The 19,708-nt window shown below is 43.0% G+C and overlaps 1 protein-coding gene across 1 annotated transcript in view; it reads right to left on the bottom strand.

The window, feature by feature from the left end:
* Positions 1 to 17,796, bottom strand: part of LOC137625712 (uncharacterized) — a 34,365-nt gene extending 16,569 nt beyond the window's left edge. The window contains exons 1-3 of the mRNA XM_068356611.1: positions 17,695 to 17,796; positions 13,686 to 13,903; positions 13,181 to 13,377 (exon numbers count right to left, since the gene is read on the bottom strand). Coding sequence (XP_068212712.1) covers positions 13,181 to 13,377; positions 13,686 to 13,903; positions 17,695 to 17,704 — 425 coding nt within the window. The 5' untranslated portion in view covers positions 17,705 to 17,796. The remainder of the gene's footprint in view (positions 1 to 13,180; positions 13,378 to 13,685; positions 13,904 to 17,694) is intronic.
* Between the last annotated feature and the right edge of the window lie 1,912 nt (positions 17,797 to 19,708).

Genomic DNA, 19,708 nt, shown 5'->3' with positions numbered 1-19,708 from the left:
CTGGTAAAGATCTGAGGTGCTGTCATGAGACTGAAGCATAGATCCTTGAACTGGTATATTCTGTCCTCGTGCATGAATCTGAGATACTTCCATGAAGACGGATGGATTGGGATCTGGAAGTATGCGTCCTTGAGATCCAGAGTGCACATGAAGTACCTTGGTCGAACCACCTGGATGACCGTGTCTGCCGTCTCCATCCTGAACTGACTCTGTTGAACAAACTTGTTCAGGGGGAGAGATCGTTGACTGGTCTCTAGCCTCTAGTTGCCTTTTTCACTAAAAACGTTTGACTGTAAAAGCCTGGAGATCCATCCACAACCTCTTGGAAAGCGCCCTTCTGCAGCATGGTCTGGACTTCGGCCTGGAGGGCCAGCTCCTTTGTGGATCCTTCGCATACAAGCTCGAGTGTACTGGATCCCGAGTCAGAGGAGAGAGAGATTGATTGAACGGGATGCGATACCCTATGGTGAGCACTTTGATTGTCCAGGGATCTGCCCCCTAATGCTGCCACCTCTTCCAGAGGCACTGCAGGCATCCTCCCACAGGTGACAGGTGATGAGGATTGCCATTCTTAGCAGGAGTGACCACCTCGGCCACTCCTTTTAGCTCCCTTCTTTCCTGGGAAGGACTTGCTCCAATTCTGGCCTTTGGACTCTAAAGGAGGTTTAGACAGTTTGGTAGGTCCTGGGGACCTAATAGTTGAGGGATTAGAAGCAGCCTGCTGGCCATGTGAAGACTGGGATGGTCTTCCATAGGGCCTTGATGTCATGGCTCTATGGAGGAGAGAATAATTGAACTAAAGGGTGGAATTCCTAAACACGAGATTTCCACCTTTAGCTCCTGTTTATGGAATTTCCCAATGGCGATACCCCTTCTCTTGAGAACAGCATTCAGCCACAATTTGACAATGTGGTGTGATAAGAACTCAAGAGTTCGGGTACCCATCAAGAGGAAAGACTCCAAAGACTTTGAAAGATCATAGGAGCGCATCATGAAGCCCAAGGACCCCAACCATAAGTAGAACCGCGAAGCAGCCTGCATGGTGTACTTCACACCTCCCTCTATGTTGAGGAGCTCAACTGCCGAGAGGGAGGCCCTCAAAGAGGAGAGAGTTTGAGTAGGAGGACCCTTCGTCAAAGATTCCACCGAAGGGTTGAGGGACATGGTGGTTAGCGGTTCCCCCTTGATCTCATAATACTTCCTTTGTAGGACAAAAGGAAGCGGCAAAGACCGCGAGGAGGAACCTGCCCTCAAGGAACTGGTAGTTCTGCCTTCCTTTTGGCGGCCGTCAAGCCTTTAAACCAGGGCAAGGCTGTACTGGTTCTAGGGGGCTTCTGGGTCTCGAAGATCTAGTCAAGAACCGTATCCTTTCCTTCCTGGGTGGTGGTACCAGGAGTTCTCAGCCCATTGATGGCCCTCATACAAGAGAGGACCTGCCAAAAGGTATGCTCTGACTCTCATCTCTTTTATTCTGAGTGAAAGTTCGGACCAGCTGCTCTTGGAAGATTTTCGTCATCTGTGTCCAATGGCTCACCTACCTCCAGGTTCACATCCAGAGCTTGGGGTAGGGCAGGGTCGTCAACTGGATCAATCGAGGGACCCCACAGGAGACCTTCTGTGTGCCTTCGCTAAACGGGCTTCCCTTGCCGCAGCATTCTTGGGCTTAGATTTGGTATCTTTATATACCCTTTGCACAGGGAAGTGTTCCTCCAAGATGTTGGTAAGAGGAACTTGCAAGGGTTTTGGGACACCAATAGCCGAAGCCTCAGCAGCAGGAGCCGTAGGCTCTTCCTCAGGTGGAAGTAAGGAAAAAGGATGCTGATCTGGAGGCACTATCTCAATTTCTTGAGGGTTGAAGGGGGAGGACAGAGATCTCCCTGGGTAAGCCAATGTCCCTACTTGTTCTAGGATGGATGAGATCAGCGTGCTGTGGAGTTATGCCTCTCATCCTCCTCTTCTGTATCTTTGTCATGGTCTCCCTTGCCTTCACTGGAGTGAAAGGAAGGTTAGCCAGATAAGAATCAGAAGAAGGAGGCACCTCTGCATGAGATCGAGGTGGGGAAGATCGTCGAGCCTTGTCTGACAATGGTCTCCTTCTAGGGTCAAAGCTCCCAAGATACAAGCTCGAGGCAGACTCCAAAGGTACTCATACATACAGGGCTTCCCTTAAGAATCCATGGGGAAAATGTCCCCCAAGAGGAACCCTAAAGGGAGCCTGCGCAGATGTAGGAGAGTCTTTGAGGCAACAGGAAATGCTCCTTCGTCGAACGAAGAGGACAGTCCAAGCTAACAGGCACATTAGCGTACCAATTAGGAGGCTCCTTAAAACCCTTCTGGGAAGGGTATAGGCCTGCCGCTATAGGTGGTAGAAGCCGAAGGCGAAGGCATTGGTACCGCACTTACTCGCGGTTCTGAAACCTCTACTGTACTCGTAAATCGCTCGTGGAAATCGCAAAATTTGCGCGCAAATTCCCGAGATCTACGCTGAAGGAGTCAAACAAGCTATTCCTTCGTTGAGATACTACCACAAGTGAGTCATTGGATCCTTTGATTAGCAAGACAGTAATGCATTGGATCCATCTCTCTGGTTACGGCTCCTTTTTTCTTTGCCTACACATACTCCGAATAGTCCGGGATATTCTTTACACATTCTCATTTTACCTCATACACCTGACAACACTAAAATTACCAAACACTTCTTCGCTCAAGGGGCTAATTACTGTACTGTGATAGTTAAGTGGCTACTTTCCTCTTGGCAAGGGTAGAAGACTCTCTTTAGCTATGGTAAGCAGCTCTTCTATGAGAAGGAATCTCCAAAATCAAACCACTGTTCTCTAGTCTTGGGTAGTGCCATAGCCTCTGTACCATGGTCTTCCACTGTGTTGGGTTAGAGTTCTCTTGCTTGAGGGTACACTCGGGCACACTATTCTATCTTATTTTTCTTTCTCTTCCACTTTTTTTTTTTTAAATGGTGTGTTGGGCAGGCTTAATAGAAGGGCCATGAATGCCTGGTGGTTCATCAAGAGGATGTCTTTTCCTTATCTGATTCTTTTTCTTCTCAAAACCATCCTTACTGTCCTCTCTTCAGTTGAAGTGACTTTCCTGGAGAGTATTTAGCCTTGCATGGTGTATCAGCTCCTCCATGTTGACCAGTTTACCAACATTTTTTCTATACAGTAGTCTATGGGTCTGATTAATCACTTTATTTATATTTCCTTAAAACAGACTCTTTTTATCATTCTTATTAGTTTAATTGTCAAGTATGATGTATCTTTTTATTACCATTATCTATTATGCTCTCTGGAGACACTGAGAAAAATCCGGGACCAGTACGTCCTAGATTTCGTCAATGTCATCTACTGTATTGCAATATTCGTTATCTTCATGCAAATATTCAAAACATTGCAGTTGCGTCCAGACAGTATGATATTCTTTTGTGCTGAGAAACTTTGGTTTCTAATATAAAGCACTCATCTGAGCTCATAACTGGTTTTAAGAAGCCAATAATGTTGAAACAGGATGCCATCCCTAGAGCCAGGAGAATGGCGGTGTATATTAGGACTGAGTAACCTGCTTCTCATAAGTCCTGCTACGAAAGTGGATGTCATGAGATTCAGGTAATAAAAGATTGTGGTAGATATGGACGATTCTATCTTCGATTGTCTTCTTAATATTATGGCTAAGATACAAGAAAATGATAGAAAATGATTGTAGACATGCTTCTTTGGAGAAGCAGGAGGCCTCTCATCTTTGGAAGGGTAACAGAACAGATTTGACCAGGAATAACTATACTCAGCTTAGAACTTTTGCTCCAAGAGTTTATGCTTCAACTGAAAAGGAATACAATCTAACCATAAGAGGAACCCTTTCTGGTACAACCCAGGAACATAAGTGATGAACTACCCTTAAATCTGCACTCTTTGGTGTAGATGCAACAGTTCCTCCTTTACTTAAACAAGATGGCTCAGTCACTCACTGTCCAAAGGAAAAGGCAGCCCTTTTAGCTGATGTGTTTGACAGTAAGCAGAGTAATGAGAAACTCGAAACTTCCCCATTCCCGTTTTCCTAAGGCTAAACTAACTAGTTCAGCTTTTCAATCTCATGAAATTAAATCTCTGTTGATGGATCTTGATCCTTATGGAGGTGTAGACCCAAATGGTATTTTTCCTTTGTTTTTATAAAAACTGCAGATTTCTTAGCTCTAAAGTTATCTGTTACTTTGTGCAAGTTAGCCAAAAAAGGAGCATTTATCACTTGTTGGAGAACTGGTAATGTTTCTCCATTATGTAAATGTGTTTGTGGTTGTTCAAGTCCCACTGATTACCGCCCAATTTCCATAACTTCCATATTATCTAAAGTGTTTGAACGTCTTAATAGGTTTGCCGAAGGTAACCATTTGTTCCCTAGTTTGCAATTTGGTTTTCATAAAAGCCTTGGAGCACGTGATGCCCTTCTTACAATCTCCAATTCTGTACAGAAATCCCTTCATTATGGTCAGGAAGTTCGTATGATTGGCCTTGATTTTAGTGCTGCCTTTGACCGTGTTAATCATAAGGCCCTTGTTATCAAACTGAAACAGTTGGGAGTGGGTGGGTCGTTTCTGACTATTATTATTGAAATGTTATTTTTATTTATAAAATAAATTTTTGAATATACTTACCCGATAATCATGTAGCTGTCAACTCCGTTGCCCGACAGAATTCTATGGAGGGATACGCCAGCTATCACAATACTAGAAGGGGGTGTACTTACCAGCGCCACCTGTGGCCAGGTACTCAATCATTTGTTGTTGACACCTCCTCAATTATTCCTCGGTCCACTGGTTCTCTCTGGGGAGGAAAGGGAGGGTCGATTAAATCATGATTATCGGGTAAGTATATTCAAAAATTTATTTTATAAATAAAAATAACATTTTTCAATATTAAACTTACCCGATAATCATGTAGCTGATTCACACCCAGGGAGGTGGGTGAAAACCAGTGTACATGATTAAAGGATAGCTAAGTATCCCAAATTTCATATAACAGTTATCTTCAAATAACAATGAAATAATAAGTACCTGGTAAGGAAGTCGAATAGAACCGTTACTCTGCCTTTTATTTAAAGTTCGTCTTCCTTACTGAGCGCAGCGTTCCTCTTGGAGGCTGAATCAACCCAAAGGTGCCAAAGTACAAGGGGTTGCAACCCTACTAAAGGACCTCTACCAAACCTTTAACCCAGGCGCTTCTCAAGAATGAATAGACCACCCGCCAAATCCAAGGATGCGGAAGGCTTCTTAGCCTACCGTAACAACCATAAAAACAACAATAAAAGTATTCAAGAGAAAGGTTAAAAAGGTTATGGGATTAAGGGAATGTAGCGGCTGAGCCCTCACCTACTACTGCACTCGCTGCTACGAATGGTCCCAGGGTGTAGCAGTTCTCGTAAAGAGACTGGACATCTTTCAGATAAAATGATGCAAACACTGACTTGCTCCTCCAATAGGTTGCATCCATAATGCTCTGCAGAGAACGGTTTTTATTAAAGGCCAACGAAGTAGCTACAGCTCTTACTTCGTGGGTCCTTACCTTCAGCAATGCAAGGTCTTCCTCCTTTAAGTGAGAATGTGCTTCTCTGATCAGAAGCCTTATATAGTACGAAAGCCCATTCTTGGACATGGGTCTCGAGGGTTTCTTGATGGCACACCATAAGGCTTCTGACTGTCCTCGAATAGGTTTAGACCTCTTCAGATAATATTTGAGAGCTCTGACAGGGCAAAGAACTCTCTCTAGTTCGTTACCTACCATGTTGGAGAGGCTAGGTATTTCGAACGATCTAGGCCAAGGACGTGAAGGAAGCTCGTTCTTTGCTAGGAATCCAAGCTGAAAAGAACATGTAGCTGATTCGGTTGTGAAACCAATGTTCTTGCTGAAGGCATGAACCTCACTGACTCTCTTAGCTGTTGCAAGGCAAACGAGAAAAGCAGTCTTGAGGGTAAGATCCTTGAAGGAAGCTGACTGGAGAGGTTCGAACCTAGATGTCATAAGGAACCTTAAGACTACGTCTAGATTCCAGCCTGGAGTGGAAAGACGACGTTCTTTAGACGTCTCAAAAGACTTGAGAATGTCTTGAAGGTCCTTGTTGGAAGACAGGTCCAAACCCCTGTGGCGGAGGACTGAGGCCAACATGCTCCTATACCCTTTAATCGTAGATGTTGAAAGGGATCTCTCATTCCTAAGATGAAGAAGGAAGTCAGCTATTTGGATCACAGAGGTATTGGTAGAGGATATTGAATTGGCTCTACACCAGCTTCGGAAGACCTCCCACTTAGACTGGTAGACTCTACGAGTGGAAATTCTTCTAGCTCTGGCAATCGCACTGGCTGCCTCCTTCGAAAAGCCTCTAGCTCTAGCGAATCTTTCGACAGTCTGAAGGCAGTCAGTCGAAGAGCGTGGAGGTTTGGGTGCAACCTGTCTACGTGTGGTTGACGTAGAAGGTCCACTCTTAGAGGTAGAGTCCTGGGGAAGTCGACTAGCCATTGAAGTACCTCTGTGTACCATTCTCTTGCAGGCCAAAGGGGAGCAACCAGCGTCAGCCGTGTCCCTTCGTGCGAGACGAATTTCTGCAGAACTTTGTTTATAATCTTGAACGGAGGGAATGCGTACAGGTCGAGATGGGACCAGTTCAGAAGAAAAGCATCTACATGAACCGCTGCAGGGTCTGGAACAGGGGAACAATAAAGCGGAAGTCTCTTGGTGATGGAGGTGGCAAACAGGTCTATGGTAGGTTGACCCCACAAGGTCCAAAGTCTGTTGCACACACTCTTGTGGAGGGTCCATTCCGTGGGAATGACCTGATTCCTTCTGCTGAGGCGATCCGCTGAAACATTCATATCGCCCTGGATGAACCTCGTGACCAGTGTGAGGTTTAGACCTCTTGACCAAATGAGGAGGTCCCTTGCGATCTCGTAAAGGCTCCTCGAATGGGTCCCTCCTTGCTTGGAGATGTAAGCCAAGGCTGTGGTGTTGTCTGAATTCACCTCCACCACTTTGCCTAGCAGGAGGGACTTGAAGTTCAACAGGGCAAGATGAACTGCTAACAGCTCCTTGCAGTTGATGTGGAGTAATCCTTGTTCCTTGTTCCATACTCCTGAGCATTCCCGTCCGTCCAAGGTCGCACCCCAGCCCGAGTCCGATGCATCCGAGAAGAGATGAAGATGGGGGGTCTTGATGGCCAATGATAGACCCTCCTTGAGAAGAAGATTGTGCTTCCACCACCGGAGAGTGGTCTTCATCTCTTGGTTGATAGGGATAGAGACTGCTTCTAGAGTCGAGCCCTTGTCCCAATGAGCTGCAAGATGGAATTGAAGAGGGCGGAGGTGGAGTCTCCCTAGCTCGACAAACAGGGCCAGAGATGAGAGGGTCCCTGTGAGACTCATCCACTGTCTCACTGAGCAATTGCTCCTCTTCAGCATGCTCATGATGCACTCTAGGGCTTGGTTTATCCTGGGGGCCGATGGAAAAGCCCGAAAATCCCGACTCTGAATCTCCATTCCCAGGTACACAATGGATTGGGAGGGAATGAGTTGAGATTTCTCTATATTGACTAATAGACCTAGGTCTCTGATTAGATCTAAAGTCCAAGAGAGGTTCTCCAGACAACGACGACTCGTGGAGGCTCTCAACAGCCAGTCGTCTAGGTAGAGGGAGGCTCTGATGTTCGATAAGTGCAGGAATTTCGCTACATTCCTCATCAGATGAGTAAAGACCATAGGAGCTGTGCTTAGGCCAAAACACAGGGCTTGGAACTGATAGACAACCTTTCCGAAAACGAATCTCAGGAAAGGTTGGGAGTCTGGATGAATGGGAACGTGAAAGTATGCATCTTTCAAGTCCAACGAGACCATCCAGTCCTCCTGTCTGACCGCTGCTAAGACCGACTTGGTCGTCTCCATTGTGAACGTCTGCTTGGTGACATACTCGTTGAGAGAGCTGACGTCCAGCACCGGTCTCCAACCTCCTGTCTTTTTGGCCACAAGAAAGAGACGGTTGTAGAAGCCCGGGGATTGATGGTCCCGGACTATAACCACTGCCTTCTTCTGCACAAGTAGCGACACCTCCTGTTGCAATGCTAGCCTCTTGTCCTCTTCTTTGTAGTTGGGAGAGAGGTTGATGGGCGATGTGGTCAGAGGCGGTTTGAGGCAGAATGAAATCCTGTAACCGTACCTCAGCCAACTGACAGACTGTGCGTCTGCACCTCTCTTCTCCCAGGCTTGCCAGAAGATCTTGAGTCTGGCTCCTACTGTTGTCTGGAGAATCTGAGAGTCAGTGCTTTCCCTTAGATGTCCTGGGTCCTTTCCTAGACTTGCCCCTGTGAGAGTCTGGACGGGAGCTTCCTCGGCTGGGGGCTCTACCACGAAAGGGCGGTATGAACCTAGTGGCCGGGGTATCAGCCACTGGGGAGCAATAAGTCTTGGGGACAGAGGTGGTAACCTTAGACTTACGAGCCGATGAGGCTACAAGATCGTGCGTGTCCTTCTGTATCAGGGCAGCCGACAAGTCCTTAACTAGCTCCTCGGGAAAGAGGAACTTTGAGAGTGGAGCAAAAAGGAGCTGTGACCGCTGGCACGGTGTAATGCTGGCTGAGAGGAAGGTACACAGTTGTTCCCTTTTCTTCAACACCCCTGATACAAATAACGACGCTAGCTCACCCGATCCATCCCTGATAGCCTTATCCATGCAGGACATAATTAGCATGGCAGAGTCTTTGTCCGCAGGAGATGTTTTCTTGCTGAGGGCTCCCAGGCACCAGTCGAGAAAGTTGAACATTTCGAAAGCTCTGAACAACCCTTTCAGAAGATGATCCAGGTCTGAGAAGGTCCAACAAACCTTCGAGCGTCTCATCGCAGTCCTCCTAGGCGAGTCCACCAGACTTGAGAAGTCAGCCTGGGCAGAGGCAGGAACTCCCAAGCCTGGTGCTTCCCCTGTGGCATACCAAACGCAACCTTTCGAAGCGAGCTTCGTTGGAGGGAACATGAAGGAAGTCTTGCCCAGGTGTTGTTTAGACTGAAGCCACTCCCCTAAGGTCCTTAAGGCCCTCTTGGAGGATCTAGCTAGGACAAGCTTAGTATAGCTCGACTTAGCTTGTTGTACGCCTAGCGAAAACTCAGATGGAGGAGAGCGGGGAACAGCAGAGACGAAGTGATCAGGGTAAAGCTCCCTGAGTAGAGCCAAGACCTTTCTAAAATCAACAGACAATGGAGAAAGCTTAGACTCCTCCACGTCTGATGAGGGATCAAGATGTGCCTCCTCATCATCCGACACTTCATCAGCAGAAGGTAGCGAAGCAAAAGGACCAGAATGCTGAACCGCAGAGTCAGAACGGGTAGGAACAATAACAGAGGTTTCCTCAACTTGAGGGAAAACCTGAGGTTCAGACTGCATAGGCTGAACAACAGTCGGAGCAGAAGGCAGGTGCATGGGTGAAGGAGGTTGACTCCTAGCAAGAGTTGCACCCAAGGCTTGCACAAGCTGAGCGGAGGACGGAGGCGGAGTAGTCCGTTCCTGTTCCTGAGAGATGAGTGGAGCATGAGAAGGTTGAGGCTGCGCAGAACAAGGTAAAGTTCTAGCAAGCTGAGGCTCCTGAGGCGCAAGTCCATGGTGTAGATGAGCTTGCCTAGATGAGGGTTGAACTCGGTGCAGCGCTGGTTGAGCAGACAGACTCACGGAGGGGAGAGGTTGTTGTACCCCAACCGAGAGTTGCACCACTGGTGGAGCAGCAAGGGGAGGAGGAGGAAGAGTGTAACTCTCCTGATCCCAAAGCAAGGGTTGCCTTAAAGAAGGCTGAGGCTGAACAACACTGTGAACAGCAAACTCCGAAAGTGGTTCAACATCGTACGCCTGGCAGATGGTGCTGCGACCAGGCGGAGCAGGTGCAGGCTGGGCGAGCACAGGCGGAGCAGGTGCAGGCTGGGCGAGCACAGGCGGAGCGAGAACAGGTGGAGGGAGTGCAGGCGGTGCAACACTCTCAGCCCGACACTCACGCATCAAGTCCGAAAGCTGAACTTGCATGGACTGAAGCAGGGTCCACTTGGGGTCGGCAGAAACGATAACAGACTGAGGTAAAGTCACAGTCGGGGTCTGTATAGGCAGAACCTTACTCCTCTTGGGCGGAGTACAGTCGACCGATGACAGAGGCGAGTCGGAGCTGAGCCAATGACTACAACCTGGCTGAGCACTAGCTGACTGAACTCTACGTTTAAGCGGTCTCGAGACCTGAGACCAACGTTTCTTCCCTGCATGAAGATCAGCGGACGAGAAGACGGGCTCAATCGTCTGCAGGTGGGAGTGACGGTCTAAGGAAGACACGCCCGCAACCACCGAGGATAATTCTGTGCGCCTAACAAGGCCTGTCGAACCCTTAAGCCCTTCGACATTGCTTCTCCCCTGGGCATGGGAGCTTGCAAGAGGTCCCGGACTGGGAGGACGACTGGCTCGCACAGAAAAATCCTCACGCACCACACTGGCACCACTAGCACTTGGCACTGCACAGACACTAGCACTCGTCACAGCACTGGCACTATTTCCACCCACTGCACTCTTGACCTTCAGTTCTTTAACCTCGGCCATCAGAGACTTATGGTCACTTACCACTGATTCTACTTTATCTCCTAAAGCCTGAATAGCACGCAAAACAGTTGACATATCAGGCGGAGGGCACACAGTAGGTTCGGGGGTAGCCACTACAGGGGTAGGAAAAGGTAGGGGATCATGAGGTGAGGAAAACATAGAAGAGTGAGAAGAACTTCTCCTAACTCTAGTTCTCTCTAACTTGGATGAATATTTTAAAAGACGTACAAAATCCAATTCCGAAAGTCCGGCGCACTCCTCACACCGATTTTCTAATAGACAGGGCCTGTCCCTACAGTCAGAACAAGCGGTGTGAGGATCTACCGAGACCTTCGGAATACGCCTATTGCAAGACCTACATCGTCTATGGGAGGGAGCTTGCGAAACGTCAGACATCTTGTTTCAAAGAGTAAGTCAAAGGGTGATCCAAAAACAAGCAAAAATTCATTAACCGTTAATCAGTATTTATATAAAAGCTAACTAGCTAATATAAAAAGGATTCCAGTATGCGACAGCCGTTAATCTAAGAGAATACTTCACCAAATATCCATGAATAAACTCGAAGACCATGAGCGTATCCCAGAACGTCTAGCCGGAAGCACGACAGAGGAATAATTGAGGAGGTGTCAACAACAAATGATTGAGTACCTGGCCACAGGTGGCGCTGGTAAGTACACCCCCTTCTAGTATTGTGATAGCTGGCGTATCCCTCCATAGAATTCTGTCGGGCAACGGAGTTGACAGCTACATGATTATCGGGTAAGTTTAATATTGAAAATTTCTAATTAATAGATTGCAAAGAGTTGTTGTTGATGGTCACCATACTGAGTATAGGAATATGATATCTGGTGTTCCACAGGGTAGTGTTCTTGGACTATTTTCATCTTATATACACATGACATGTTGTTTGGCCTAAAAAACAAGCTTGTTGCATATGCAGATGATGCTACTCTCTTTGCATCAATTCCACCTCTTGAATGTAGATCTGGGGTTGCTGAATCCCTTAACAGAAATCTAGCTAAAATTAGTGCATGGTGCATATGGGGTATGAAGTAGAATCCAAACAAAACTCAAAGTATGATTGTAAGTAGGTCAAGGACAGTGGCTCCACAACATCCGGATCTCAGCATTGATAATATTTCTTTAACTTTGTATGACTCTTTTAAAATTTTTGGTGTGGTTCTCGACAGCAAATATACTTTTAAGAAACACATTAGGTCTGTGTCTTCTTCAATTGCACAAAAGATTAGCTTATTGAGAAAGTCTTTTAAGATTTTTGGTGATCAATCTATTCTGAAAAAGTATTTCAATTCTTTCATTCTACCTTGTTTCGAGTATTGTTCTCCTGTCTGGTCTTCAGCTACTGATTCTCATCTTAATTTTTTGGACAGGAACTTATGGTCTATTAAATTTCTTATTCCTCATCTAGATATTAATCTTTAGCACCGACGTTCAATTAGTTCATTATGCATGTTGCATAATGTTTTTCATAATTCTGACCATCCTTTACATTCAGATCTCCCTGGACAGTTCCATCCTGTTCGTAATACTAGGCAGGCAGTTAATTCTAATAGCCAGGCCTTCTCCATCATAAGACTCAATACTACGCAGTACTCTAGAAGTTTTATTCCAACTGTGACCAAGCTATGGAATGATCTTCCTAGCTTAATCGGGTAGTTGAATCAGTAGAACTTCAAAAGTTAAAAGTTGAAGCAAATGTTTTTGTATTGAACAGGCTGACATAAGTCTTTTTATACTTATATATGAATTATCTGTTTTAATGTTGTTAATGTTTTTTAAAATATTTTATTTTAATTTTTCATTACCTCTTATATGGTTTATTTATTTCCTTGTTTCCTTTCCTTACTGGACTATTTTTCCCTGTTGGAGCCCTTGGGCTTATAGCATCTTGCTTTTCCAACTAGGGTTGTAGCTTGGCTAGTAATAATAATAATAGGGGGTGCAGAAAGCCCTGCAACACATCTACAAGGGAAAACGGCTCCCCGGCGGCTGAAGGTGAAGTTGCTATTATGGGGGAAGCAACAAACCAACCCCAGTACCCCAGGGTTGCCAAGGAGCTAAGTGGTCTGCGCTCCCGCTAGATTGTCCCTCAGAAAAGCACAAACAAGAAGGAGCTTTAGAAAGAGGTTTGGGGGTGTGAAAGGAAGAACGCACTTTCTCACCCCTGAGGGAGAAAGATCCCGCTTAGCCTTCTTCTTCCTGCGCTGTCCAAAATTTTCCCATTGGGAGACAGGCCACTCCCTACACTCTACTCAGGGTGAACCCTGCTCGCAACGATGCCCCCTACCCGCACAAGCAGCTAAGCAGGGTTGCCACCTCACACTTTTAGTCTAATGGCTACCTTCCAGCTCCACTAAAAGATAATCCACATAAATAACGTAAGGTTTGTTAGTGTGGGAACAACTTTTATTTCTTAGAGACGAATCCTTACAGAGCGGGGATAGATATAAAAGCATCATTCATGTTTACAAAGTGAATACTGCACTGTGTATAAAAATCAACCACTTACCAAGAAACCTACCACCTAAAACAATATAATTTGAACAACATACCTCTGAGCGAGTTTCTCTTGGAATTCGTTGGAAATATTTGCGTCCACCATTGCTTCTTGAACTTCTTTAAGCACCAAATTAGAGTTTGATGACTGAGCTTGAATAAAAGGTATGTCCTCTGAGGTCTCCTTTGGGATGGAACTGACAGGTTTGGAGTTATCAGGGGTCACTGCATCGTCTGCTCTTGGCGTGTTATCCTTTAAAAACATAAACAAAATTCTGTAACTCTATTTCATCCATGTTTAATTCAAACAAAGAATAACTTAATGATACATTCAAATCATCTAACAGGAGAGAACATCTCTACTCTCTGCCGTCCAAAATGAAAATGATACGATACTAGAAAGTGACTACGATACGACACAATAGGGCCACCTTACCAACAACTGCAGGGTCATGCTTCTGTTATTCACTAGGCAACTACAATGCTTTACATCTTCTGTGTATTTACTAGTGTCTAGACAGATTCTGGAGTAAGTAAAAACCTTTTATTAAAAGCACTTACCTTTTTAGGAGGTTTTGATGGTCCTGCACCAAAGAGGAATCCTTTTTTCATTCCCCCAAAGGTTGATGATGACTTCTGAGACGTTTTACTTTGCTCAGAAGCTTTCTTGCTTTTTTCATATTGCTGCTTTCTTAATTGGTCCTTTTCTTCTTTAACCAATTCATCGGCACGGTCTTGCAATCTATTCAATACTTCAGGGACATCTTCCAGATTTGGAACTGCAATGAAAAAAGTTAATGAGAAAATTAACTCCATCATTTTGTACCGCAACTTTATTAAAATTTTCAGAGAGAAATCCACAGAACAAACATTATTGAAATTAATAAATCTAATCTAATAGCAGTCCACTACTAATGGTGATGACACTTAATTTAATAAATAAAATTTAAGCAACTAAACTACACATTTTGTTTTTCTTATTCCTTTGCTAGCTATATAACATATTTCATATAATATATATTTGCAGATAATTCAATATTCTTACGGATCTACGTCAAAATGAAATGGACGTGGACCCAAACAAAAAAGGGAGACGGAAGCACAAAATGTAACATAAAAATTTACAAGGATGCCTGAACTGGGAGCTAAATAAACAAGAAGTCACTGATAGAAAATGTTAAGCATAATTATAACATATCCCAGCTTTGTAATTTGGCCACTTAAAGGTTTAAAGATCGACAAAACACAGGCCGGAACCACTTAGGTGTCGTCCAACCTACTAAGAGAGGTACCGTAAGAAGTATTTTTCCTATGACTACAAATAGCCATCCTTGACCTCTTCCTCTTAGAAGAAGTATTAGAATCCGAGTCAGACGTTGAAGAGGAAGACAAGGGAAAGGAGTTGGAGGCAGAAGAAGAATGCACATGTTTCTTCCTCTCTCCAACCCTCACATCAGGCTCTGCACGCAAAGGAGTTGAGGTCTGAGTGATCAACAACGAAGATGTTCCCTCGGGTTGCTCCTACAGGAACCACAACACTGAGGAACACTGTCATGGGGGAGGGGATAGGCACACACACTGTAGCTTTCAACACAGACACAGAGGAAGCGGAATACATAGGCCCCGGGACCAAAGGCACAAGGGTCGGGATGATGAGCACTGGGAAAGGGGTGTAAAACACAGGGATGATGAATGATAGCATAATGGAAACATCCCTGCCTACCAATCTGATGGGCGGGTGTTCGAGCCTTGCTCCAGCTCAATAGTTTATAGTAATGCAGTGTCTGCAACCTCACCATTCCTGAGGGTGCCCATAGGTCTACATACTGAGTCATCAGCAGCCATTGCCTGGCCCTCCCTGGTCCTAGCTTCATGAAGAGGAGACTTGGGTGTTTGTGTACATATAGTATATATGGTAAATCTCTAGGGCATTGTCAGTGTACCTTGTCTCTGCAATTCATGAGAAGCACAGCACCAGGGTCACTGGAGACAATGGGGACACGCCTTTCACCACTGGCGTCACCAAGGGAAACACTGGCATTGGGGATACCAGGGGAGAGGTAGCTTTAGCTACCAGCTTACTCAGCAAGGTCACAGAGGGCCCAAGCCTTCTACAGGTTATACTCATCAACAGCAGCCTACATGGCAACGGGAGAAGAGCCTCCAACTTCCAATGGGGTGCAGCAAACAATGAGGGAGTCCCACATGCCACCAGAACCTGAAAAGACTGCTGGTGCAGATCCAAGGGCTCCTTACTCCTGACGCATACTCCCCGAGGAACGAGTCGGGGGAATATGCATTAGTGGTAGCAGATCTACTCAACAAGAGAACAGGAGGCCAAGACATCCACTAGGCGCACAGGGATGATTGCGAACAATCATGCCCCTAGCAAGAAGCACCAAGAGTGTGTAGTTATAGCCAGTTTAGCCATAAGAATTTTTTTGTTTCACATCCATAATTCACAACTACAGCCAAAATTCACTTCCTTCAAAATAAAGAAAGATGAAAAAATATGGTAAGGGTGCAACAGTTCATCCATACTCGCTGCGGTCAAGAGACAAAAGTGAAAATCTTCCAACAGGTGGGGGGAGGGGCTACTCGTTAATGATTTCAGCAATTATTCTAGCTCTGATGAAGAAATTTTTCATATCTTAAGAGACAGAATGTTTGTAGATACATAAGAAGAAATAGTGTTATGATGACGCACTATCAATCTATCCTAAAATGTCTGGAATAGTGCGATGATGAAGAGACAAATAGATCGGTAACCAATGTGTCCAAAACCTTGATGTCTGAACTTCCTACATCACTACTTTCTGTAGCTTGACTGTTCTCATGGCTTACATGAGGCTTTACAAGAGTAAAAAGAACAATGTTGAAAATCTTTGTTTATGATGAACCATGAAACTGGTACAATAGACGACACAATCTACAATTGTCCAGAATAATAAATGAAAAAACCTTGGTGAGGTTAGGTGACATTAGTACAGGATTGAACAAATAACCCATTCTGGATACTGTATAAGATGCATGGATATATATTCAAGGAAAGGATTAGTCACTTGTCTTCAATCCAGTCCCCTTTGAGATTTCGGTCTGCCTTCAATTTATCCCTAATTATTACTGACCTTAAACAAATAATTTGGTAAAGCTGCAGAAAAATTAAGGATAGTAAACAAGTGACTAAATGGTGCAAACTATATGTCACTTATTATTAATCTCTGCATTTACTTTAAACATTTTCCTTGTTTTACTCCTATTCATTTTCAGTCCCATATTTCAGATTTCTATATTCAAATACAGTATTCTATCATATTTTGCAATTCCTCCAATGATTCACTAAACAGAACTATGTCATCTGCTAATCTTAATTTTTTGAGGTATTCCCCCTTAATATTAATTCCTACATTTTCCTATTCTAAATTTTTAAAAACTTCTAGGCATGCTGTAAATAAGTTAGGAGAGATGGAGTCTCTCTGTCTAACTTTTCTCAATTGGGATTTTCTCACTATATGTAGTTTTAATGTACTTCCTGTTTAGATATCTTCAAGTGTTCAAAAGGGCTTTCATTACTGCTGAAATTTTGACAGAATAAAATTCTTTCTCATAGTCTATGAATGCCATACATAGTGGTTTGTCATACTTTATAGGTAGTAGGTTGGCCAGGGCACCAGCCACCTGTTGAGATTCTACCACTAGCGAGTTATGGGGTCCCCGAATAGACAGACTTTCCTATTCTTTACATTGTCTCCTCTGTCCTCATACACCTGACAACACTGAGATTACCAAACAATTCTTCTTCACCTAAGTGGTTAACTACTGCATTGTAATTGTTCAGTGGCCACTATCCTCTTGGTAGGGATAGAAGTGACTCTTCAGCTATGGTAGGCTACTCTTCTAGGATAGGGACACTCCAAAATCAAACCATTGTTCTCTAGTCTTCGGTAGTGCCATAGCCTCTGTGCCATGGTCTTCCACTGTCTTGGAGTAGAGTTCTCTAGCTTGAGGGTACACTCGGGCACACTATTCTATCTTATTTCTCTTCCTCTTGTTTTGTTAAGTTTTTACTGTTTATATAGGAAATTATTATTTCACTGTTGTTACAGTTCTTAAAATATTTTTATTTTCCCTCGTTTCCTTTCCTCACTGGGATATTTCCCCTGTTGGGGCCCTAGGGTTTATAGCATCCTGCTTTTCCCATCTAGGGTTGTAGCCTCGCAAGTAATAATAATAATTGCATTGCCTAGGTTATTGAAAGTACTGACCTAGGTCAATTTTATTACTTGACTTCGAACCTGGGTGCTAGTCTAAGTTAAACTATGTCTACGGGTTAAAAGTAGCTCTTAATAGAACTAAAGTAATTAAAAAAGGATATCATCTACTTATACGAAATTAAGTGAATCAGTATTTATTTGGAAGTCCAAATAACGAATACGTATATGAGCATGCTGTCCATTAAGGAACTAATAATTCTAAGCCTCTATTCTCTATAACATTTGGATAAACTACGTCAAGGCTTACACGAACAGGTGTTACTATTCAGATTAACTCAATAAAAATATGGTCTCACCATCTGCCATAGCTTCACTTGACACACGATGTCTTGACAGCTCGACACTTGGCTCAACACAATCGTAAACACGACACGTTTCTCGAAGGATCAGCTGTTTACGGTTGCTATGGCAACCATGGCGTTCGAGTCTTAACGAAGTCTTGTGTGTTCTTTGAATAATTTTATCAAGAAAATGATTTGCTTGTGTTATTATTATTATTATTATTATTATTATTATTATTATTATTATTATTATTATTATTATTATTATTATTATTATTGTTATTATTATTATTATTATTATTATTATTATTATTATTATTATTATTATTATTATTATTATTATTATTATTATTATTATTATTATTATCATCTAAGCCATAGGTGGGAAACCCTTTTATGGATGAAGGCCGTCTTGCAATTCCTCAATGCTCATTGAAGCCGCATAGAATTTTTTTGGTTATTTTATCCTCCAAGTAATTCATTAGTAATCTAAAGAAAGAGTGACAGGTTTATAAAAATGTAAAGCATTACAATTTCAAATATTTGAATTAAGTACTTTTTACACAAGTAATCAATAAATTAATTATATTGAAAACTAAATTTTAAAATATTTCATTCAAGTTTGGGTAGTTTTCAAACTACCGTAAGTAAATGAATAATATCGAAATCATGTCATTTTCAAATTACTTTAGTTAAGCAAGTAGGTTCTTTGTACTGAAGTGATAAATGAAATAATATTAATCTTTTGGAAAAGATAGCTTATAAATATCAACAATATAACCTTTTCAAATATTTTATATTGGCAAGTAGGTACTTTTTAAACAATCACATCTCATAAAAATGCAACATCCCAGGAAAAAAATTGTATCTGTTTAAACACACTTAACTGTTTTCATTGAAAAAAAATTCAATTATTTGCTTTCTTAAGATGTTCAATAAATCCCTAGTTTTTAGCCATCATAGCTGGAACACCATCAGTGCATAACTTATTATAATAAGGAAGTAAAATTTAGTCCTCCTTTGTGACATTGCTTATTGAAGTTATTAAGATGTCTGTTCTTCTTGTCCTTGCATTAAGGTTACCCAAGGGAAGCTGTTTTTCATACAATCAAAACTCATCAGTGAAAGCACAAATAAAATATTTTTATGCCAAAAATCTGGAACCTCTTGACTCATCTAAAACTAACATAGATGACAGTGAGGAGATGAACAAAACAGGAAAAATCTTGTCCATCATACGTTAAATCACTCACTCACTACAACTAGCAGTTTTTCCTTGCAGATGACAAGGAAAAGCTGCTAGTTGTATAAAGTTAGGATTCATTGAATTCAAGGAAAAATTGCTTCCATTCTCTTGGAGGTACATCACTGAATACAATTTTCCTATTGTCTGTGTGTACATATTTGTATGTGTGTACATACAGTAGAATGATTTTAAACACACAATATTCCGTGTCAAAGCAGAAATATACTACATATACTGTACATATATCAAAGACCGTAGAAGGCCGCACTTGATGGTCCAGAAGGCCATATGCGGCCTTAAGGCTGTAGGTTCCCCATCCCTGATCTAAGCCACAGCCCTAGTTGGAAAAGCAGGATGCTATAAGCCCAAGGCCTTCAACAAGGAAAATTAATTCAGCGAAGAAAGGAAACTAGGAAGTAAATTATTATTATTATTATTATTATTATTATTATTATTATTATTATTATTATTTGTTAAGCTACAACCCTAGTTGGAAAAGTAGGATGCTATAAGCCCAAGGCCTTCAACAAGGAAAAATAGTTCAGCGAAGAAAGGAAACTAGGAAGTAAATTATTATTATTATTATTATTATTATTATTATTATTATTATTATTATTTGTTAAGCTACAACCCTAGTTGGAAAAGCAGGATGCTATAAGCCCAAGGGCTTCAGCAGGGAAAAAATAGCCCAGTGAGGAAAAGAAACAAGGAAATAAACAAACTAAAAGAAAAGTAATTAGCAATCAAAATATATTTCAAGAACAAGAACATTAAATTGGATTT

The sequence above is a fragment of the Palaemon carinicauda genome, chromosome 32, assembly GCF_036898095.1.
Source record: "Palaemon carinicauda isolate YSFRI2023 chromosome 32, ASM3689809v2, whole genome shotgun sequence".
Classification (NCBI taxonomy): domain Eukaryota; kingdom Metazoa; phylum Arthropoda; class Malacostraca; order Decapoda; family Palaemonidae; genus Palaemon; species Palaemon carinicauda.
Note: the sequence above shows the minus strand (reverse complement) of the source record. Positions and strands in the feature narration are given on the sequence as shown.